The sequence below is a fragment of the Calliphora vicina genome, chromosome 5 (genome assembly GCF_958450345.1).
Source record: "Calliphora vicina chromosome 5, idCalVici1.1, whole genome shotgun sequence".
In the NCBI taxonomy this organism is placed as follows: Eukaryota; Metazoa; Arthropoda; class Insecta; order Diptera; family Calliphoridae; genus Calliphora; species Calliphora vicina.
In genome coordinates, this window is record NC_088784.1 from 101,704,098 (window position 1) to 101,730,440 (window position 26,343).

Here is a 26,343-nt window from a genome sequence, read left to right on the forward strand (position 1 = left end):
GCCGATTTTTTATATGTCAGAAATACTTTCTAAATTTTCAGTACTAAAGAACATCAATTCAAAAGTTTCCTTAAAAAATATTAATGTAAAGTCGATTATAACTCTCTAAATTATTTTTATATTTTTGTTACAAATAATATAACAAATGTAGAATATGTTATAGTAATGTAGGAGATTATATACATATAATATATGATTTTATTTTATTTGCATTTTATGTCATTTTTAAGTATTTATTTTGTTCGTATTCGCAACGTAATGTTTATTTATAAACATTTTTTATTATGTGCTACACCATTTTCAACAGTATTTTTGAAATTGCAATTAATTTTTAAAATTACTACTGCCTTAATACTAGGGTTTTATAATTGAAACCAAATTTGACTTTTCGACTTTTTCGATTTTTAAAAAGTCGACTTTTTTGACTTTTCACTTTTTTAAATTTTCGTATATTCGATTTTTTTATCTTATATATTAATGTAAAATATAAATGGTAGCTAGATTAAATGATGACAAAAATGCATTTTTTTTAATTTTTATATTAAAAAATACAAAAGTCGATTAATCGACTTTTTTGAGATAATCTATTGTTCTAACTTTTTCGGACCAAAATTTCGATTTCGATTAATTGTTCGAACAATCCACATATAGAACCCTACTCTACACAAATCAAACTGTAGCTGGCTAAAGATTACAGTTCTGTAGTTGAAATAAAAAGTCGTCTCTTCACATTTTTTCGAATAGTCGACTTTTATTAAGTTTTGAATAATTTTGATTTTAAACAATGGTTTTATTTTCAAAATATAGTATTTTTGTCATTACGAACAAAAAAGTGGGGGCATGGCAAAAGATTGGCAAGCACTGGGCTAAATGGTTTAACGTTTTTTTTTCGATTGAATTAGTATTTCCATCTTATTTATAGATTCCAAAAATGCAATTGAAAATGGTGTGGTTTATAAAATGTATTTTTACACAAAATTATAAATTAATTAGGTTAGAAATCAAATATATTTTAATTTCCTACACAAAAATGAAGGTTAACTTTATGATTTTAAATAAACAACACTCATGATAGTAATAATAGGTATTTACTAATTAATTTTTGATATTTAATTAGATTTTGGGTCCATCCTTAATTACTTAGTTATTTTTATATACAAAATATATTATTTCCGTATTTTATTTAAAACAATTATTATAATAAAATATTAATAAACGTTACTAAATATTTATTTCTTTATATTATTTTCAAGTGAAACCTGAGTAAATGATTTACATAAATAATAAATATAAAACTCAAAAGCATGGAATTACATCTGCAATAATCAACGCTAAAACTCAACCAATGTGTAAATAATTTGTAAAACCTCAAAATTTACAACCAGAAAGTGTTTCTTCCTTCTCGTTCGTCCACCCCCGCTCAACAACAAACAAAAACGAAACAAAACGGATACAAATTATTCAAATTACACAAAAATTACTATATAGAAAAGCAAATATCAAGGTGCGATTTTAAACCATAATAATAATAATGATCAAATAATAATAATAATAAAATGTGTTAAATAATACATATTTCTTTGATTTCTGTTCTGTTTTCATTGAACAAAACAACCAACTAAAAATAATGTATATAATTTCAATATAGTTTTTTTCTTTTTCTCAATTTCATTCATTCACATTGAAAAAAGTCTAAAGTCTTCAGAATAATTTGTACAAAGATAACAAAATCAAAAAAAAAAAATACCCCATAATAAAAATCATTCAGAATGGCATTTTTTACACACCAACAATTAACAACAAATAAATGGTTAATAACAATCACAGGTAAGTTGAAAAACTCATATCGACAAAAATATTCTAATAAATAAATCATGATAAAAATCAAATAATAAATGAAAATGTTCGCAATGATGTTGTACATCACATCACCATCATCATCATCATTATGATGTTGTTTATTTTTAAAAGAAACCACTAAAAATATTTTCAATAAATACATTTTAAATAAACACACTCTAATAATAATAATTATAATAATGAAGATGATGATGATAGTCTCAAGTGGAAAAGTGTGTTTATTTTAAAATATCTATATTGTACATCAAAACCTCGATGTACGTTTTTATATAGATTTGAATTGTTGGTCATTATTAATTATTAAATTCATGATAAATAAATAATTTATGTTTCAATTTAATAATAATTTATTAATTAAACCCTAAAATGTATTAACCGCGCAAATCAAGGTTTTGGTGTTAATATATATACAATAATTTTTTTTTTCAAAAGTACTTATATTTATAGTTCAGCACAATGGGATAATGGGGTATGTCTGTAACAAAATAAGATATAACAATAACAGGCATATAAAAACAATATAAATTGTTTCAAATATATTAGCAATGAATAGGTTTCACGAACGTGACAAAAACTAAAACTCGAAAAATGCAAAAATCTGTGTAATTTATTAATAAATTTTTTTTTTTTAAAATTAAAATAGAATAATGAAGCCATCAATTGAGAGTTGTCTTGTCGAAATGTTTGCATTGGCTTTTGTTTAACAATCATCACCATCAGTATGATTTGTAACGCGACATTCGTAAGGCGCCATACTTTTCTGTCATGTTTGTAATACCTATTAGTGAAGTTAATTCAAATTTAGTAAACTACAAAAAAATTCGTATGTATACATATGTATATGTCAGACGCTGATACGGGGGTGATGAAAGGAAATTCCCCCAAAAACCGAAAAGTTTTAATATAAAAAATAAATGTAAAATAAATTTTAATTTATTTAAAATGGTTGACCTGGATCCGCTCCTAGGCTATACCCGACATACTGATGTATCAATCATCTTTGTAAGTTATTAAATGGTTGAAAAATAGATGAACAAATCGCCGATTTTCTCGATTTCAAATAGCAATAGGACCAGTTGCAGATAATATTATATTGAGATATCGACATTAGCAAATGTTCAGCTATGTATAAATTTGAGTCTCAAATATTCAATTCCTTGCAAAAAATTCCACTATCGTTTTGGACCAATTGGGTCGTTTTGGACCCATGGGTCATTATTAACTCATAGACCTATAGAACTCTACACAAATCAAACTGTATCTGGTTTCTAAAGATTTCTGTTCTATAGTTGAAATAAAAAGTCGTACCTTCGCCTTTTTTCGATTTTTGAATAGTCGACATTTCGACTTTAATTAAATTTTGAATAATTTTGATTTTAAACAATGGTTTTATTTTCAAAATATAGTATTTTTGTCATCACGAACAAAAAAGTGGGGGCATGGCAAAAGATTGTCAAGCATTGGGCTAAATGGTTTAATTTTTTTTTTCGATTGAATTAGTATTTCCATCTTATTTATAGATTCCAAAAATGCATTTGAAAATGGTGTGGTTTATAAAATGTATTTTTAAAATATATTTTAATTTATTTAAAATGGTTGACCTGGATCCGCTCCTAGGCTATACCCGACATTCTGATGTATCAATCATCTTTGTAAGTTATTAAATAGTTGAAAAATAGATGAACAAATCGCCGATTTTCTCGATTTCAAATAGCAATAGGACCAGTTGCAGATAATATTATATTGAGATATCGACATTATCAAATGTTCAGCTATGTATAAATTTGAGTCTCAAATATTCAATTCCTTGCAAAAAATTCCACTATCGTTTTGGACCCATTTGGTCGTTTTGGACCCATGGGTCATTATTGACTCAGTCTTCAAACTTATATAATTTTATTTTATAATAACTTCAAAGTTCCATTAGTTCAAAGTTATGAACCTTCATTATGCTTTTAAATCGAGTACAGTTTTCTTTTGGTTCACATTAAGCCCTCTTTCCATAGCCTATTTTGAGAACATTTTCCACGGCTTGTTCAGTATATGAGAAATTTTGATATTGAATTGCAATCATTTAGCTTCAGTGAAAGTTCAGTTATCACCTAAAGCTCCTATATTTTAATTAAACACTCTCCTCGGACTCTTAATTCAGTTACACTGTAATGATTCCAAAATAGTATTCATTTAGTTAAAAGCACCCTCATCATCTCCAGGAGAAGGGGAACAGACAACATCTCCAGGAGAAGGGAACAGACAAAGACAAAAAACTAGTTATGTGGCTGGTTCTGCGGATTAAGGATCGGTATGAAAGGGACCTATTATAATACCCTCATGGTGGTAAGAGTATATATAAGATTGTTATTCCGTTTGTAATTTCCACATTTTGTATTTGTTACCCCGTAAAGTTTATATATATTCTGGGTCGTTATAAATAGATGCCCCCAAATAACTTAAAACCATGATTGATACATCAATATATCGGGTATACTTAGTACCGGTTCGGCTGCTATTTAAAATCGACAATGACCAACCCTATTTTCCATCAAAAATTTTATTTCAACTATTTTTCACCAAAAATTTAGTTTTAAATTTTTTTCACCAAAAAAGTTTTCAATATTTTTTCACCAAATTTTTTTTTTCAACAAAAATAATTTTGAATTTTTCCACCATAATTTTGTTTTAACAATTTTTTTTTCACCAAAAATTGTTTTTAGAGACTGTGACTGTTCACGATATCTAAGCAAATCGAACTGATTGTGTTTTGGAATGGGACCGTAACGGTTATAAGTGATATCAAAAAAGCGATTTTATGATAGTTGTTTTGTGACTTTAAAAATAAAAATCCATCAAAAACAGTTATTTTCAACGTAAAAATAAAAGTTCGGATGAAACTATTAAACAGAGAGTTTTAATTTGACATCATGAAATAAAATTCATTTGAGGAGTTTTATTTTCTGACGGAAAAAATAAAACTCCTTTTTTTTTAAATTGACACCTAAAGCTTGCACCTTGTATTGTATTGCAAAAACAAGTGAGATTTTAATTTGTTATTGTTTGATTCCTATTATGAAATTGTGGTTGTTTTTTTGTTTAAACAAAAATAAATTACAACTAACATTATATCGGATAGACTCAATATCTTTCTTTCTTTATATATCTTTCAATATTGATTTAACAATAACAAATTAAAATCTCACTTGTTTTTATTTTAATGAAGAAAATAAACGAAACGAGTTTTATTTTCTGACGGGAAAAATAAAACTCCTCAAATGAGTTTTATTTTCTGAAGGGAAAAATAAAATTGCTCAAATGAGTTTTATTTTCTAAAGAGAAAAATAAAATTCCTCAATGAGTTTTATTTTATGACGGCTAATTAAAAGAGTTTGACCGAACTTTTTCTTCGTTGAAAAATAATTGTTAACTATAGATTCTGAAAGAGTACTTCAATATGAATCTATTTGTATATGACAGTATAGGTCTCCGTTGACTCCATGGATAGTTTTTGAGTTAAAATTTTCTGGATATCCGTTATGTATGATCCTTGGTTTCTAATCACTTTAGATAATTTGAAACCCAGGTAAAATTTTAGTTCTATGTGAAAAACACGGTTAAGGGTCGGAAAATATGTTTAACTGAGATTTTATTAACTTTGTTCAAAGGTGCCCCCTCTCCCCTATGTTTAATTTTATTTAGAATAACAATAATGGGTACCTTAAATTCGTTGTACTAAAAAGACATACAAATTATCCCATTGTGTCTCGAATTCTAAATAAATAAATATCTCATTAAAACTCTTAATACAAATTTTAATAACTTAATATACTTATGCTATGTATTTTCTAGGTAATTGAGTAGTTTTATTTTATAGAATTTTAACTTTTTTTTTAATTGAAACATTACAATTCGAAAGAAAACTTATTTTCATTTATAATAAAACATATAAATTTTATTTGTTTAAAGCAAATTAAATTTCATCTTTAGTTTCCAAATTAATTTTTATGTTTATTTATTTTTTTTACTTTCAAACTTATGTTTTAATACATAAAAACCAAAAACAAAAAATATACATACATATATTAAAAATCTGATGTTTTATTGGATTGGTTCGAAACTTTTTTAAGTTCTTTGCGCCTTAACAAAATTTACCCAAGCCGACAATTGTTTTCCATGTAAGTTTTACCAATTACAGCCAAACAAACGAGTTCAAACGAAAAACTTTAGTTTTTCCACTCATTGTTTATGGAAAATTAAATGTTAAACGTTGTAAAAGTTTATTTGGCTTTTGGTTATTTCAGTTTTAAATGACATTTTTATTTTAGTTTTATAATTACAAAATAATAAATATTTGTTTTACTAACCCCCTCCCCCCCTTGTCCACATTTCCTTGTAATATTTGTTTCAAAATTTTTGTTATAATTTTCTGTTCAATGTTGATTACTGGAACAAAAATAAAACCATTAAGTAATAAATAATTATAAATACATACTTTGTAAAATTAATTATAATAACAAATATCTAATAAGTAGTTGGTTAATAACAATTCTTGTACAAAGTTTCAATTTCTTTCAATAATAATTAATTATTCATTATTAAATGATACATTCGATACACTGTAAAAATTAAACAAGAAACTATTTATTAATTAAGCAGGATTTCGTTTACTTTATATTTTTTATATAATTTTTAAATATAAAAGCAGTTTAGCCAAAGTCAGGACTTCTGAATTTAATTTAATTGAATTGAATCATAGTCGTGTTTATTAATGTTCGAATCTATATCTCTACATCTTTTTATTGTGACTTGTTGTTTTATAAATTATATATTTACATACATACATACTTACATATGTATTTTCGTTTATAGTTTTCTTCTAAAAATCATTCACAATACTTACTTACTTTCTAAACTATATAGTATTAGTTTTTTGGCCATCATTTTCTTTTCGTTTACCTTTCGTTTTCATTGTTTTTCTCCACTACTTTCTTCTTGTTGCAGCCTTATTTGGAGTAATTTTATTCGTTTGGGTTCCACAAGTATCAGCTGAATGCCAAAGTATGAATATTTTTAAACAATTTTCTTTCTTTTTTCTTCTTTAGTTGAATTCATATATAAATTTCCACCCATTATTCATTGTTTTTTATCCTTCTTATCAAAATAAAAAAACAAAAAACTATAAAGAATTATAATTATAATAATTTTTTTAAAAAATATAATGGTGTACGTTTTGTTGTATTTCATTGATGTGAATCAAAAAAAAAAACAAATTCAAAACAAACAAATTTTATTATTTTATCCCACAATAACAGCATTATTGATGTGTTTCTCAAATTTTCTTTATTTTAAGCTGAATTGAATGATTTCAAACATTTTTATTTGCAAATATGTAATATAATTTATCCAAATAAAACCAAAAAACCAGAAATACATTTTTGTTTCCAACAATATTGCAACAATTTCAAAACTGGTTTCAACACAAATATTTTTTTAAGTTGATTTATTATTTACTGTGTCTTAATGTAAAGAAGGATATTTCACTAGTCTTTTGTTTAAGTGTAATTAGATTTTATGTTCCTGAGAAGTTGGTCGTAAACTCAATCCGCTGACAAAGAACTTGAAAAATAAAGAACAGAAATAAAACAATTGCCGAAGTACTCGTATTTAATTAATCGATTGCATGCAATTCCGATAACTCGTACCTATAGAACCCATATAAATATTTACTTTGTAGAACAGGATTTACAATAAAATTATTCACTATTTGTATACTTTCTATCCATTTGTTTTTCTTTTAAATTTAGTTGTAGTATCCATTATTAATCAATTCTAAAATTTCTAATTTAAAGGATTTGAGAGGTAACAACTTTTATCCACATCGAAACCTTATTCATTTTAAAAATTAAGTTGAGTTCAACGGAAATATTAGGCAAAAATCGGGCTTCTGACATAAATTTGTATGAACACCGAAACTTTTAAAAATAAAAGCAAATAGATTATGCAATTTTTTAAAAAGAAAAGAGAAACCATCCAATAAAAACTATACTCGAAAATCCTTCCCTGTTCAAGAGGATGGTGCAAGATGGATTTAAATAAAACTAAACCAAATGAACGTTGTTCGCCTTCAAAATTAGTGGAATATTCGCTAATCTAAAAATTATTTATTAAATTTTGTAGTACATTAAACCAGCTGTGATTAGTTTCGGATTATACGGAATATTTATTAGATCAGTGGTCGGCAGTTACAGCCACCATTGAACGAACGCAATCGACTTTTCAGTTATAATTACGGAAAAGGAAGCAAACACAATCAGAAAATTCGTTTAATGCAGCATTACAAGTCTTAGAAATTGTGCTACTTCTGCTGGTTGGGTCCATAAATCCACTGGATGTAGTGAAGTAGGACTGATTGAACACTTGAAAATGTGGAGGGCGTCATGGGGACCCTGACCACATGCTGGACACAAGTTGAGGACGGCACGGTCTATGCGGGTCCAGCCTGTTGCTCCATCCTGATCTTAGTTGTGCCAGAACAACTCTTGTTTTTCGAATGACGTTCGAAGCTGTCATATACGATCTGCTATCAAATGGATCCTGCACATACCTCTGTATGCTCTCTGACATGCCTCGGGTCATGTGTAATGTTGAAGTTTGGATGACTCCTCCGGTGACATTCCAGAAGGAACTGTTGCGTCAGCATGACGTTATGTTACCTGACCGGTAGAACCTTAGTTTCCTCGTGAAGATGGTGTTCGGAGGTAATTTGGTTGCAGCCTGTGACGGTCCTCAAGGCTGCATTTTTACAGCTTTGAATATTTCTCCACTGAGTATCACTTAACGAAGGCAACCACTGACCGGCCAATCGTCTTGTAGGTTGCTAGCAAGGTTTCTTTGTTTGTGCCGAGCACTGCTTTATATGAATATTAATGTTTGATTTCAGTCGGAAACCCTCCGATCCCGTCGCACATAGTGGAAATTTTCGAAATCTGCAATTTCTAAATGAATTTGGACTTTAAAGACCAAGAGAGTCGGAGTCTCACTTTGAAAGATTTAAATATCTTTTGGAAGAGTTATACAAATAACCTTGTTATAGCTATATATTATTAATTCCACTTCTTTCACTACCTTAGTCTGGGAGGACCAGAGGCTTTCAAAAAGAAATCGATACAGCTATTGGCAGCACATTACCTTGAGACTTGAAGAGAAATTTGAAAAAAAAGTGAATTTTTTTTTCTGAAAAAAATCATCACTCAAATAAAGACTAAGCTTGATAAATACCATGGGAATTCTGCTCCATCAATTTCAATGGTATAAAAGTAGTTTCCTGAATTTCGTTGTCTACGAGAGATTATGGAAGCCATAGGCTCAGTGGTTTCAATTTTGAATGATCACTTGGGTATGATAAACCTTTTCGCAAGATGGTTGTCGCATTTGTTCACAATCGGGTTCACAAATGTGCAAAAATCCATGAATTAGGCTACAAAATGCTCCTTCATCCTCTAAAGAAATGTCTAACAAACAAAATCTGTTTACGTTAAAAATTCCATTAATCATAATAATTCCATAATCTTGAAAAAGGTTCGAAAGAATTATTTTTAATTCAATCTGCAAACTCAACTTAAATAAATCTTCTAAACAATTTCAATTAACCACTCAGCACGTATTAATTCGTTGTCTTAATTCCTTAGTACTCCAAACGTATTGAATTCATTCCTTTTAGAATTCATTCTTTATAGAATAAATTCCTTTTTGAATCATTCAAGTTTTCTTTAATTAAAATGCATTATATAGGTAAATAAAATTTATTGAATGATTCAATTTTTCTTCAATTCAAATCTATTACAAAAAGGCTTAAGAAAATTAGTTTCAATTAATTTTGTAAATGATTAAAAACAAATAAATAAATAATTTAATTCAATTTGTATTAAATTTGAATAAACAACAAAGATGGAATCATTCAAAGGATGAATGAATTCTGTTTTGAATTAATTCAATGAACGAAGCTTATGAATTAGAATTATTGGCAGACATTTTTTAACTCCGAATTAAGATTCAAGTGAATTAAGCTCAAATTGAATTAATTAATTCGAAGCTTTGGTTTTTAACAGCATTAGAACGAAATCCTTTACTTTTCATAAGCATTTTAGAAACTATTTAGAAAAGAATTTCATTAAATTTATTTTAGCAAAAAGTTTAGCTTAAGTACCAACTAGATACCTTATTAATCCTATTAAACCCATCACCAAATATAAATGTTAAATGATCTTCGTTATTTTTTTTTAAGAAGTTTGATTTGAAATTCCACCCAATTAGCGTCAAAGCCCCAAAAATTCAAGCACTTGAATATTTGGTTGGATTTTGACTTGAATGCAAAATTAAATATGGCTTGAATTTATGTTTTCTTTTTACTGGAGAATACTATTGATATAAAGTGTAATACAACTATAATTCAAGGCTTGAATTACGCTTGCTTTCAACTTGAATTCCAGTAAAAATGCTTATTGGGCATTATATAGGTTTTAATTTATTTCGGATTCTTATAAATCCTACAATAATCTGTCCGTCCGTATGATAAAACCCATGATGCAACAACATAAGGTACACCCAGTATAAAATAAATTCTCAATTATACAATTCTTGTACGTCAAACAAAAGAAAATATAAAAAAATATGAAAAAAATCAAAATCAAAGTTTGACGTTATAGGGCTAAATATTGAAAACTCTCCCTAGTGATTCTACCTTCTACAATTATTGTATCATGATAAAACCTAAAAAAAGGGATAATGTCACATAAATATAGAATGTATTGGTTTAAAATGGAATATATTTAAAATCAAACAAAAATAATTCAAGTTCATAAATTTTGAAAACAAACAGGATGATCTAAAAATTGGCTTAAACCGAATACAATTTCCATAGTTTTTTAAACAATAGAAACCACCATTTTTTTAATTCTCTATACATTTTGGTGTTGGGTTTATAAAATTCGGCATAACCGAATATATATGTATACTATACAACTTGTTTTAATGTAGTTTAATCTAAACTTATAATACGGCTTTGTACAATGTGGATTCTTTGCTCGACTGCGGCTTCAACTGATATAAAATTGTCTAACTATAAATATACATAAACATTTTTAAGTTCCTTAGTAGGTTATAGAATTTCCAAATATGTATTCGAGTATATTAACTCAAAACTTTTTTTTATATACATAACATTAACGTAGTGATTTTTCTCAAGAAGTAATTGCACAGGAATTTAGTATAGATGATTTGAAAATACAATATTATTTATTTATTTATTACACCCTGTATTTAAATGGAATGTTAAATGTTTTTCATTTGGCTTTTTTTTTAGAGAATAATTTTCAAATGCACGATTAACCAAAATTTAGCTTGTTAATACTTTTCAGTTGTAAACCAAAAATGTCAAAGCTTTTTATGTTAATTTTGTATTGTAGTAAATTTTGTAATTTAAAATTGCATTTTTTGTTATAAGAAATACTATTACATTAGACCGATTAATGCAAAGAAAAATTGCAAACTTATGGCGTTTTATTTTCTAAAAAAATTTTACCCCTTTTACATCTTATAATCTTTAATATCTTGTCCTGTCCCTTAGCCTTGCAAAAGGGGCAATACAATTGTTTTTTTGTCTATTTTAAAAAATTAACATAAAAAGGGCAACCTTTTTGCCTGAAAATAAAACGCCTTTAGTTTATGGCAGTATTTTGAATATTTTTATTCTAAGATTTATAAGACCTTTTTTTAATTTTTTTGGATTTGAAAAATACCACATTAATTAAGTTAATAATTTTTAAAAATGGAAAAAATTTACATCTTTTATCTTATTGAGACTTGTTTTGAGCTTAATTTGAAAAATAATTGAAATTTTTAATTAGTGTGTACAGATTATTTAAATTCACATAAGTTATTATAAACTTATTTTAAAGTTTTAACATATTTAAAACTTTATTAATATTAAAATGCTTATTTTTATGCAGTAAATATTATCCTGCAATAAGGTTTTTCGCTGGAAAAGGAAATTTATTGAATGATTGAATTCAAATCTATTATAAATGGAAAATTTCATGTAGAACAAATACATACTTTCATTCAATTTGGATTAGATTTGAATCAAATGAATTAGACAGCCAGAAGTACTAGTTCACTTGGGTCTTTCAATTAGTCCCTTTGCGCTACCCTAAAGTATCATGTTCAGGTCCTCAAGAGGTCCTTCACATGATGGATTGTGATGGACACATTGTCATAGTCCGTGTTTCAAATAGATCAGGGTAGACAGAGGAGATGCTCAACCGTTTCCTCCTCGTCTTCATCATGACAATTTCTTAAGAAGTCATTGTAAGGAGTGTGCAATATTCTATCATGCGCACCAATTAAGCAGTGATGATCGTTAATGGGCCATGGAAGCCATCTGAGCTGTGCAGCCTCAAAAAATTTACGCTGTATGAGTGATTTACAGCAGGAGAGCGATAAACCGACCAAAATATCGATTTCGTCGACTTGCAGACATTAGCCTCTTTTCGACAGTACATCCGCAATAGTATTGCCGAGTACTCCAGAGTGACCCGGCACCCAGAATAACTCTAGGTTTTAATGTCTCGTTAAGAGACACCTGGCATTCAGGTACCAATCTGAATGTCGAATAGATATCAGAGAAAGGTTTGATAGCAGGTTTGCTGTCAGTACAAATTCGGATATTCACACCAAATAATCTATAGTAATTCTTCCAGTGTAGCGCCGTTTTTGATGGCTGAAATCTCAACTTTAATTACACTACATTGATCATGTAGCCTGAAACACACCCTTCTTAAAACGGGGAATATAGAAGCCCCCAACCATCCCAATCGTAGACTTGGAAATGACAAACGAGTCCCTAGAAGAATTAATTCTTAATTAAATTTTCAAAATCATATTAAATTTAATCTCTTAACCATTTCATTAAATAATTCATTACGAATTAATTCATAGCTTGAATTCATTAGAACTTTTATAGTATTCCTTTGAGAATTTTTTATTTATAGAATAAATTTCGCATTTCAATTAATTTTGTAAATGATTGAAAGCAAAACAACAACGAAATTGAATAAAGAAAAAAATTTGATTTGAATTAACAATAAATTTACCATTCAAAGGTCGAATTAATTGAACAATGAAAGAATTATGTATATATTTAAATAAAAGCCTTTAAATGAAACTAAAGAAATAGTTTTGTTGGATACGGTTTTACGGAATAAATTACTTACATTTTTTTAATTCTGAATTAAGGTTTCACTTGAATTAATTAATTCGAATCTGGTAGATGTCGGTCCATAATTGAGTCAGCGCAAAAATGATGTAACCCCAAACTGTTTACTTAGTGGTATATTTTTTCAGCTCCATCTACTTTTGAATATCGAAATGTAGCTTAACCCACATGCACTGATAGTTGGTGCATGTTTTACATTAGGACTGTATGTATGTAACACCAGAACAGAAACCAAAAAAATTATGGGTTACACCACCTTTGCGCTGATGGTTTTAATTGTGAGTACAAAAAATAAATTATCGACGACGCCAACATTTGACTGGGCGTAGATACTAAATTGACTATATGTATATTAAAAGAAAGGTATTTCAAAGGCCTTTCCTAAGACGAATAGCATGACTTAAAAGTTTGGATCGACAATCATTTTTTAACCGTATTTTTTTATGAAAATATAATAAATCCAGATAAACGAAATGTATAGCCAAGGTATAGATAAAAACCTCTCTATTAATAAATATGTATATTAATAAAGGTAGTGTATAGCCAAGACGTTATTAAGCTTTAATTTAATGCACGACTCTGCATGTGCTCTAAATCCAGATATATTAGACGATTTTTCACAAAAAAATAGCTAACTGCTTGAAGAAACTAAACAAGATTAAATATTAATTTAAGTTTTCGTTTAGGAATTATAAAACAATAAGGCGATTTCTTTTGTATGGCGGTCTAATGTACTTGTATTGTAAATAATATTAAATATGTATTCTGTATAAATAAAAATATTTTACCAAGTCAAATACTAAAACTTTTCATTTCTCTCCCACCAACAAATTCGAAACAAAATTAATGTGCGAATTATACACATTAATACCAAAAAAAAATACAAACAAAATGCAGCACGTTCAATATACTGCTATGAATGTGATTCCTGGACTGATGCTAGATGTAAGGATCCCTTTAACTATACTGCATTGCCAAGAGATCAGCCACCATTGATGACATGTAATGGCTGCTGTGTTAAAATGGTGCGACACTCAAAATCACGTAAGTTTCTGAATATGTTTATATATGAAATTTAATAATTTCTAGATATTTAAAGAACTTTATTAATATATTATTTATTTTCTTGTTCCCCTTTTTTCAAAATCTAGCTTATGAAGTTGTTCGGCGTATGTGTACGTCACAATTACAAATAAATTTATTTATGGTCGATCATGTGTGCATGATGGAAAGTTCAGGCAATGGACATATGTGCTTTTGTGAGGAAGATATGTGCAATTCTAGTAAAAATTTATACACTTCATCCAACATACCATACATAGTAGTCATATTACTAACATTATTAGTAGTGCTAAATACACGTCTATTACCTTCAATATCATCATCTTCATTTGCATTATCAAATCTTTTAGCTCCTGTAACACATAGATAAATACTTTATCTAACTCTCTGTTACTTTATCTCACTTACATTAGATACATACATAAAAAAAAACACACACACATCCCTTATCATAGATATCCTTCTCTCTTACTTTCTCTCTCTTTCACTCTCATACAACTATCGTATCTCGTAGAGTTTGTAATGCTAAAGACATGTTTGAAACAAAACCAACAACAACAAAAATCAATTACTACTATTTAATTTTTAATATTAATTACAACTACAATACATATTTTCGAAAAAAAAAAACTACTTTTTGTTATGTAAAACTTTTTCTCTACTAATAATTCTTTTTAAATATTTTAGTAGCCATGTTTTGCTTTAAAATGAAAATTAGTTGATTTTTGGTTTAATTACAATATAATTTAAAAGTATTTTGACATAGTACATACATATACATATGTATACAATGTTTAAAACTAGCCGTCATTTTGCAATTCTAGTGTAGTAGCAAATTTTATTTTTTTAGTTTTTAGTTATTATTTTAATTTTTATTTAGTTACAAAGAAAGTATAGATAGAATTTACAAAAAAATGAAAATTGTTAATATTAAATTTTCAGCAAATCAAAGTGCTTTATGTAACAGCATCTATTCGTTCATATTTTTAATGAAAATTTTGTTTCGTGAAAAAAGGTTGGTGTAAAACGTTTAAAGTGACAAAAAGTTACATAAAATTTTACAAATTTGTCTGTATTTTCTTTTCGAAATGGTCTCGAATATATCCTAAGTGATTTTTATGAAATAATGTTGGCCATTTAAATCTTTTTAGAAAGATAATTCAGTATGTATTATAATTCCATTATAATTATTATATTATTTGTAAATGGATGTTCAAACTTCAGAGTCGATGAGCCAAAGGTTAACCGATCGAAAGAAATAATTTTAAATTAAATTTTCAAAATCAAATAAAATATTTCTCTTAATTATTTGAATAAAAAATCCATTACATATAATTCCTAGGGCTTATTCCTTAGTACTTCAAAAGTAGAGATTTAATTCATTTGATAATTAATTCTATATAAAATTAATTCCTTATTTAATCGATCAATTTGTCTTTAATTCAAATCCATTACAAAATAGCTTAATAAACACTATTAAATGTTTCATCAATAAAAATCTATGTATTACAAGAAGAAACTGAATTAAATTTTTATTCAAAACTTTTGGATGATTCAATTTGTTTATGAATTAATTCAACATTGAATTAATTATATTCAAATAAATGCCTATGAATAAAGCTTAAGAATTTTTTATGATAATTTAATTATTCAATACATTTTATTAAGCCAATTTGTAATAGGTTTGATTAAAATAACATTTAAATAATTCACTAAAGCAACTGAGATGCGTTCACTGACTATATCTGTTCATGAGATGATTTAGAAAAGCTTCTCAGAACTTAAATTTCTATTAAATTTAGAATTAACCCGAGTAATTTAAAATGATTCATTAATTTAACATATTGGAACTCAAATAGTGTAAATGTATATTTAAAGAGCATTTAATGATTCACTAAAGCTGCTGAGATACGTTCACTGATTATGTCTGTTTATGAGATGCTTTAGATCATTTAAATAATTCACTAAACCTGCTGAGTTACGTTCACTGATTATGTCTGTTTATGAGATGATTCGGAAAAGCTTCTCTGAAGTTAAATTTGGACTTTTGGACACTCGGATTAATTTAAAATGATTCAATCATTAATTTCAAAAAGATAATAAATCCAGCTTAATCCCAGGTCTCCACGTAGCAATATTTATTGACGCAATTGTCATATGTAGCAATCCATTGCGCAATGATTACTTGACTGACTGCAATAAGCAGTCAGTTTTATAGGACTGGGTTCAATACCTCTGAAGTACTATGTAATTAAGCCTATGAATTAATTTTAAATTAGTGTTTGTAAGAAATAATTAAGAGTTGAAATTTTAATAGAAAATTTAACAGTTTTGAACTTTTATTTAAAGTTTTAGTTCAGAATAGGGTTTCTAAAATATGTCTATAAGTTTCCTTCTTAAATTCATAGTATTATTTCTGCATAGATAAAACCGATTCGTTGTGATTTATTCCCAATCGAATGATTTGATTATATTCATAGATTTTTTTATACTAGCAACAGAAAATCAGTGAACACAGAAGAACTACAATGTAAATAACATAATTTTTGTCGACCCAACTAAACTTTTCCAGCCAAATAGAAAAATTCGATCATTTAGACTGAATCATTTGATTAGCAATAAATTCGGTTTCAGAAATTTTCAATTATATTTCAGAATTTTCTAATTGAATTTCAGGATATTCCAATTATATTTCACAATTTTCCATTTATATTTCAGAAATTTCTAATTGTATTTCAGAAATTTCCATTTGTATTTCAGAAATTTCCATTGGTATTGCTATTAGAATTTTCTGAAATACAAATGGAAAATTCTGAAATACAATTAGAAACATTTTAATTATAAATAAAAAAATCTGAAATACAAATGGAATGGAATAGTAGGACCTTTTAAATGGAATGGAAAAAGTCCTGGGTATTAGGAACCCTAATTCAGGACCTAAGATCAGTTAGGTAAACTTAAGAAATTTAAACAATATATCCAAACTAAGTTTAACTTACTAACATTAAAAAATGTTTAATTCTACACCTGAAAGTTATATAAAGCACTTTGATTTATAAAAAAATAAAAAAAATCTTTTTTGTTAAAGATGGCGACTGTTTCAAATGATTCATGATACAAATCTATATTATTAGTTCTAACATTAGTAAATTTTATGTTCTGTTTTAAATAGTTTTATACAAAATTTTACAATACTTGTAATGGAAACACCAAAACTTCTGTAAAAAGAAGGCAAACAAATTGTGCTAGTCCAACTAAATATTTTAGTTTTCCAAAGAAATAAGAGGTAACCTCAAAATTGTAGTGATGAAAACCCACTTATAAATTTATTTAATTATTTAGTTACAAACAAAAATGCTTTAAAAGTTTAATGCATGTAGTTGAATTTGTTATTTTTTTATTATTTACAAAACCAAAGGCATGTGTTACACAAGGATTTGGGAAGAAAAAGAAAATATTTCAAATATTTTATTTGGATTTTATACCAAAAATTGCTCACCTAAAGAAAGAAACCAGTACTCATCTTCATAGTTTAAAGAAATTAAATTTCCCTAACATTGTTTTAAATGAGTACGGAAATTATTATTGTTTTGTTTAGTTTAGTTTAAATTATAATTCTGTTATAGTTAAATTATAATAAAATTAGTTAACTAATTAAAAAAAACAAATCATATCATTATTGTATTTTCATTAAATGATTGTATTCTGAGAACAAAATGACATTAAAAAGGCAAAAAACATTCATTATTTTTATTTCATTCAAAACCAAAACAACAAATTAATTGTTAAAAAAATTATGTAGAATTTAATAAAAAAAAGGTTTATAATTTTTTAAGTAGTTTAAGTAACAAAAACAAATTATTTATATTTAATTGATGATTGGCTTTATATAAAAAAGAAACTTTTTTAATTTAATAAAAAACATAACAAAAATTATAAAAAATAAATTATATTTTATCTATTATATTGAAATGTTATTTAATACTTTTTTTATTTCAATTTCTATTGTAGTAGTTTATTTATTAATAAATCAAAGACAACTCATTTGAATAAATGATACTTTACTTTAAAACCAACCAAAGGGAGTTCTGGCTTGGAATTGGCTTCAAATAAATAAATAAATAAATTACAACTACCAGAGCTCTTCTTTAAAACAAAGATATATTTTAAATATTTCTTTAAAGCTGCTGTTTTTTTTTTATTCTAATTCTTATTTTGTTTTCGTACAATAATTTCAGTTACTATTTCACTTCTAAATTGTTACCTCACCAGTTAAAGCATGTTATTTTGATTTTCAATTTTGAATTTTTCTTTATTTATTATTAATTTTCTAAGAAAAGTTTTTCATTTATTTTTCTTCTCTAGGCCCTTGAAATTTTTATGATACTTATTTCACTTGTAATATACGTTAGAATTTGTTATTGGAAAACAACTGGTTTTATTTGCACCCTGTACTTATTACTTAGTTACTACATTAATATTTCAAATTGAAAACTGTTAAAATACAAAACTAATTGCACCTTTGCACTGTGAGAAAAAGTAATGTTTGGTTCTCATGTAGCATGTTAATTCTTTAACCAACAAAAAAAAATACTACTAGTTACATACTTACTAATATGTAGATCGGCATGTCGTCATTTCCAAAAAAAAAAAACAAAAAAAATCAACATATAATTTTTAAAATATTTAAGAAATAAAATTTTGGCTGTACGAGTATCAATAACTAGTTTGGAAAAAAGTACATCATCCAAAATGAAATTAGAAATTAGGTATTTTCTATTAAAATTTTTAGAAATTTTTATGAGAAAATTTATTGTAACAAGCACCTTATCGCCATTTGTCTGTACTTTTCGTTGGCGAAAATTCCTCAAAATCTCAATAAAAGAGAATCTGAAGTTTTTTCCAGAAGTTTCAGGTACATACTACTGGTAAGTGTGTACTAAAGATGTTTAAAATCTGAAACGATTATTAACAGGTAAAGTAAGTTTGACGGATTCCCAAGGACAAATAAATATTTATTTATTCTTACAATACTATTTTATGTGAAATTGAAAAAATCTTCTAAATTGAAGAAGTTTTTATAATTTAATTATTATAATGCATTTACAATAAATCTAAAATCGTATAAATTATATATAAAAGCTCAACATTGTGAAAAGCCAGAGTTGTAAGTAATGTTTTAGTGGGTTTTATGTTTTTATTAAAAACTAGTTTTTGATTTGTATGGAAAAATTAAAGAAAATTTACAAGTTTAAAAAAAACCCGAATAAAGCTTGCAACTACTATTTTTTCGTTGGTCAAATTTAGACTCAATTGTGGTGTCCACATTTTTAAATTTTTAAATTTTCTGATCCATCTGATTATGGATTTTGAAAAAAATTGCGGAATTATTTTGTAAATTTATATTAAAATTTGTTTGCAATAATTGTGTGATTTATACAGAAACTTTTATACCACCAGCGATAAAAATTAAAACCCTTTTTATCATAGTTTTTCATGCGCTATAGGGTACGAATAGGTCCGATTTTATATTTTAAACAATTAAGAGAGCTATATTCGGCTGTGACGAATCTTAACCAAACCTTAACAAAATTATTTTTTAAAATAAAAATTTTAAATATAAAATAAGAAAGAAAATGTTCGTTCGCATTTAGAGAACCAGGCCTTTAATTTCTTTTTATACTCTTCAACTTCGTGAGAAGGGTATATGTATATAAGTTTGTCATTCCGTTTGTAATTTCCACAATATAATTCTCCAACCCTATAAAGTATATATATTCTGGATCCTTATAGATAGCTTAGTCGATTAAGCCATGTCCGTCTGTCTGTTGAAATCAATTTTCTGAAGACCCCAGATATCTATAATCGGTCCACAAATGGCTGAGATATGAGGAAAAAACCAGGACAACCTCGATTTTTGACCTATATCTGGATTACTATGTCATTAATATAGACAATATGGATATCTAATGATAGATATTTCAAAGACCTTTGCAACGACGTATATATTTTTAAACCCGAATTTTTTTTCACCAAAAAAAAAAATTAAAAAACAAAATTTTTTTTTTTAATTAAAAAAATTTAAAAAGAAAAAAATTTAAAAAATCTAAAAAAATTCGAAAATTTTTATTTTTAAAAAATGAAAAAAACTTTTGAAAAAAAATCTTGTTTACCTAAAAATATTTAAAATTTGTATTTTGAAGTATAATTTGGTGAAGGGTCTTGTTTTCATTTCATTTTCATTTCAAAACTTTTAAAAAAAAATTTGAGTTTTTAATTTCAAATTTGTTTATCAAAATATATATCTTCTTAAAATATTTAAAATTTTTTTTTAAATTTATTATTAAAAAAAATTTATGGTGAAAAAAATTCGGGTTATCAAATATTTTTCCTGATTTTCACCTATTGTAGGTCCGACTTACTATGGCGTTATATACAAAGGTCTTTGAAATATCTATCATTAGATATCTATATTAATGACTTAATAATACAGATATAGATCAAAAATAGGTAAAAAATCAAGGTTTGTAGCGGATATATAGATGTATTATTATGTATGATATTATTATGTGGATATTAAATTTAAATGAATTTTTCAGATTTGCTTCAAAAAAACTTGTTAATTATTTTCCTGAAGTTGGGACACTGTCGATCCAAGTCGTGGTGTACGTCGTTGGCGATATATACTTATCCAAAAATATAAAAAAAATCTAAGTTATCGTGGTTTTATCTTATATGTATATTAGCCATTTATGTGCCAATTTAGCAGATTCGGTTGAATAGTTTTATATTCAGAATAGTAGAAATCAGAATTCATACGATGAACTTTGTCACACATAGATCTCTTGGTACATTTCACGAAACGTTGCTCAGTTCCCCATGCACGTAGAAGCAATCGAAGCTACACGCAGAGAAAAAATATAATTGGGCTTGGTTACTGTAACCATTTAAATAGTATTACAAGATTTTTAACAATATTATAGTCACAGTAATCATTTACATGATTGTGGTAACCATAATATGGTTAATTTACGATTCACATGATTGTATCAACCATATATATGGTTACAGTAAACAAATATATGTTTGTGGCAACCATATTTATGATGAATAATTTTATCATAATATGTTGTTCTCAGATTATGATAAGCCTTAAGCCGAGAGCAACATAATATGATAAGTCCTTCATCATATGAATGGTTGTCACAAACATATATTTGTTTACTGTAACCATATATATGATTGATACAATCATGTGAATCGTAAATTAACCATATTATGGTTACCACAATCATGTAAATGGTTATTGTGACTATAATATGGTTAAAAAACTTGTAACAATATTGAAATGGTTACAGTAACCATGCCCAGCGTGTAGTTATAAATGTAGGAAAGGCATTTTATTGAAGACCGCCTATCACCTGAATACCCTGTGTTTCCTCACCAACGAGGGACAGTGACACAATATTTTTAAGCACCCCTGTTCATCTAATTCCCACGGCAGCAACTTTTACAGAATGAGCTAAATAACGTGGTCTGTCTATTCCTTTTGCTATAACTTTTGAACATAACTTTATATGTTCAATTTGAGACACAGTGTGACAGAGAAAAGATTTGTCTGAACTTTAAAAGAGTCGTTTGGATGATTTTTCTAACATCAATTGGAGGTACGAATATTACGCTAAAAATTAAAATGCTGGTCGATCAAAATCCCTTTAAAATTGGTGAATTGGGTTTAAATCAATGAAAATGCGAATCATAGGAATTTGGGGGTACAAATTACTGGAATCAAGTACCAATTGTTTATCAGTATAATTCAATCGAAGAGCTAATAATTTTGAATGGCTGGCCTCATCGCATTTATAACACAATAAAAACACTATACGTATCAATTGAAAAAGAGATGAGTTGTGTTATTGAAATATATACCGACCCTATTATTATATACTACATATTTGTATTTATTTTTGGATAAACAGAACGAAAACAAGTAAGATAGGTAAATTCAGCTGTGCTTCACCAAATTATACTTTAAAATAAACAATTTTTTTACAAATTGTTTCTTATTTTTTTTTTAAATTTGTTTCCAAACTTCTTTTTTTTAATTTTTTAAATTTATTAGTGAAAAAAAAAAATTAAGAAAACCAAATTTTTTTGGTGAAAAAAAAATTCGGGTTAAAAATTTGTTTTTCCCGATTTTTACCCATTGAAGGTCCAACTACTATAGCCTTATATATATCGTTGCAATGGACTTCGAAACATCTATCATTAGATATCCATATTGTCTATATTAATGGCTTGGTAATCCAGATATATATAAAAAATCGATGTTGTCCCGGTTTTTTCCATATATCTCAGCCATTTGTGAACCGATTTTAAATATCAACCAAGCCAGGAGAATTCCCAATATATTGATTGATTAATCATGTTTGTAAGTTATTTGGGGGCTACTGAAAGTTGATTTCAACATATGGACGGACATGGCTATATCGACTCCGCTATCTATAACTATACAGAAAATATATACTTTGTGGGGTTGTAAATGAAAAATATAGAAATTACAAACGGAATGACAAATTTATATATACCCTTGCCACTCATGGTGAAGGGTATAAATTAGAGTTTCGTGTTCGGTTTTAATCGAAACCGAAACAGCGGTTTTCCAAGGCCTAAAACCGAAACCGACAATTATTCTTCAGATTTTACTTTTAATGTATTTTCAGTAGAAAAATTAAAAATTTAGAAATGAAAAACAAACTTTTTCATCCAAAGATTTATCCAAGTATTTTCTGACAATTAAAATTCAAACGACTGATTATTTATTTAATTTAAAAAAAAGAACGCAAAGTGTTTTTAACAAAGACAAATATCTAATAAAAGTATGTAGTACTGGCTGACCCGGTGCGCTTCGCCACCCCAATTAGAAGAAAGAAATAGTACTATTAAGTCTCCCTTTATATTACCCAACTTTAATGTATATAAGCTAACTAATTTATTATATTAAAAAAGTACCATTAAAAGAAAATGTACCAATTTTCCTTTATGTTCTTGAACAAACGTCAAGTTTGAATTTTAAATTTGTTAGCTTTTTCCTATATTACCAACTGATTTAGTTTCTATAACACTTGATATTTAATAAATTATCTTAAAACCGACTGAAACCGATCGGTTTTCAATTTTTTAAAACCGAAACCGCCGTTTTGAAATTCTTCGGTTTTTTGGAAACTCTAGTATAAATATGTGACCTTATAATTATGACATGCACCTTACATAATAAGTTCATCCATCTAGTAGCCAATTATGACGTTTGAAATTACACAAAAATAAGATCGATGTTCCAAATGATATTGAACATTATATCGCATAAGAGTCTTTTGCGAAGAAAATCATTTGTATAAAATTTAAAATTAAAGTCTCACAATTAAAATGGATTCTTCTTGTAATTAATACGAAATACATGGATCAAATATTTAAGGATAAATAACAACATGCATAAATAACAGATATGCATATAATAAAAATGTCATTTGGCTTAACTCAAGCTAAGTTAAGTTATTTAATGGTTTCATTATATTCCTAATGAATTGTTAAAAGGTTTGTTGCAACTCTCCCATAACTTTTCTGAACAAAACCAACCGCTAACGGCTGTTGGTAAAAATCTAATTCAAATATTTAAAATAACGGAAATATACATACATAATTATGTACTTGCAGAAAAAAGCTAAAATATAAGAAAATCAAAAAGTCTTAAAAATATGGTACTAAAAAACCAAAGCTTATTGTTGTCTTACATAGTACTAAGCCATGGATTAAGAAGACATGAATGACATTGTCAAATAAATAGTTATAAGACATACTTTGTTTTTATTATTGTATGTCGTGACTTTGGCAACGCATACAAAAAAACTATTTTACATTGTTGTTATAAAATATTTAGACATTTTCTTTTTACGTGCTAAAAATACATAATTAAATAAATTTTTTCACAGTATGCCACGTAAATATGAACATACGCGTATGTGAATTCAGTGTTAATTTCATACTTAATAAAGAAAGTTGAATGGCGCGCCATGGCGTTAAAACAATGCCAATGGTTTTTTATTTAAAATTTCATTGCCGTTATGTTCTTACGAATATGTATTTAAGCATCTTCAACATTAGTAGCGTCATCGCTAAAATATCGATTTCGAAATATGAAATTCAAAATACAGTTATCTGTAATCGTTTATCGTGTATCGGCTAATGTTTTTCTGCATTCTCCAAATATATTATTTCTTTTTTCAAATGGAATTGTTTGTATGTGACATGGAATTAATTTTATTTAAAGAATACCATTTATGAAACTGTAAATGAACATCAACTTTTTTATACATAAAGGCTGTGATTTATACATAGATTATTGATTCAAAAAAACTTACAGAACATAATAAGTAATAAAAGGTATTATGCTACAATAAAAAAAATATTTAAATACTCTTCAATATATGAACCGAAAAAATTACTATAAAAAATGTATTAGTTCCACAGCTAGTTCTAAAACATACGAAAATAAACAGTACTCGTTCCAGCTAGGTGTTGAGACCAATGATTTTTGTTTGGAATGGTCACTTTCGAAATTTCTTAGAACGGTTTTGGAACCAATCAGTGATTTTAACTTGAAATTGTCACACTCGGAACTAGTACGGAAGCTCTAAATAGTTAGCAACCCATCTTCAGAACGGTTCTATAACTTGTTCTTCCATCATTGTTTTTGGTTTGAAATTCTTACACATGGAACTAGTTCCGAGAAGCAGTTAATGAAAGTTTATTGTTTATTTCATTATATTAACTATATAAAGATTTTGAAATATTAATATTGTTACGTTTTAACCTTTTTAAAACGTTTGTTTATTTCCTTTAAATAAACCGGATACTTTTGATTGCAAATAAAAGCCGTTTAGTAGTTTGAAAATTGTAACAAATCTTTATTTATTTAAAATGTACAACAACAAAATTAAATAGTCACTCAATGTTTTTTTATAAATTCTCAGAAATACAGACACTTTATAATGTATACGAATTCACTTGAAAATATAGCACACTTTAAGGCACTCAGTTGATGTTTATTCAAATAGCGTCTCTGATAAACTGACTTACGACTGCAACCTCTGCCACTATTTATAACACTGCCATCTGTACTCTAGATTGTTCTTTAACTGTCAAAATTCGAATATTCTAGATCTTACTAATACATACGCCATCTGTGGTGTACTTTCTACAATGTTCTTTAACTGAATATTCGAATTCGAATACAGCGTTGCCAACTTACGATCAAATCAACTGAAAGCTTTTATTTAATAATGCCCACAGATATGTTACAGTTTGCTATTACAACACTGTTATTTGAAAGCATTATGCTACTTTTAAATCAGCCCTTAAAATCGTTATATTTGAATTCAAGCATAATTTCGTAACAATATTTACTGAAATTACATTCGATTTTAAAAATGCCCACCATAAAATTTGGTTGAGAAATGTTTGGAACAATATTCGATGTAATTTTTTTTTTGGTAAAAACAATCACACTTATCGCTGTTGGTGTTTGATTGTTCCAACATAGAGGTGCCAGAAAGTATGTATGTATATATATTCTGGATCGTTATAGCGATGTTCGTTAGTTGAAATCAAATTTCAATATATCAGGTATATTACTGCATCGGTTGCTATTTAATATCCGAAAAGTTGACCTATATCTCGATTAGACTGTACATAGGCCTTATGGAGGAAAAAACCATGACAACCTTGATTTTTTACCTATTTTCGATCTATATCTGGATTACATTAATACAGACAATATGGATATTTCAAAGTCCTTTGCAATCAAAGTAAGTCGGATCTACAAAGGGTTAAAATCGGGAAAAATATTTTTTTAACCACGATTTTTTTTTAACAAATTTATTTTTTTTATTTATAGAATTTGTTTCACTAACAAATTTAAAAAAATTTTGTTAAATTAAAAAAAAAAAAAAAAATTTAAAAAAATATTTCCCATCAAATTTTTTTTCGCAAATAAATTAAAAAAAATTAAATTTAAAATTTCTTCAGAAATTTCCATTGGTATTGCTATTAGGATTTTATGAAATAAAATTGAAAAATTCTGAAATACAAATGGAAGT

General features: G+C 27.0%; 1 protein-coding gene across 1 annotated transcript; it reads left to right on the forward strand.

Moving 5' to 3' along the window:
* Positions 1 to 1,656: 1,656 nt before the first annotated feature.
* On the forward strand, positions 1,657 to 14,777 carry qvr (protein quiver). Its single transcript, XM_065513817.1, has 4 exons — positions 1,657 to 1,827; positions 5,982 to 6,029; positions 14,024 to 14,170; positions 14,278 to 14,777. The coding sequence occupies exons 1-4, from the start codon at positions 1,770 to 1,772 to the stop codon at positions 14,556 to 14,558; spliced, it is 534 nt and encodes a 177-aa protein (XP_065369889.1). The 5' UTR covers positions 1,657 to 1,769; the 3' UTR covers positions 14,559 to 14,777.
* The last annotated feature ends 11,566 nt before the right edge of the window (positions 14,778 to 26,343 follow it).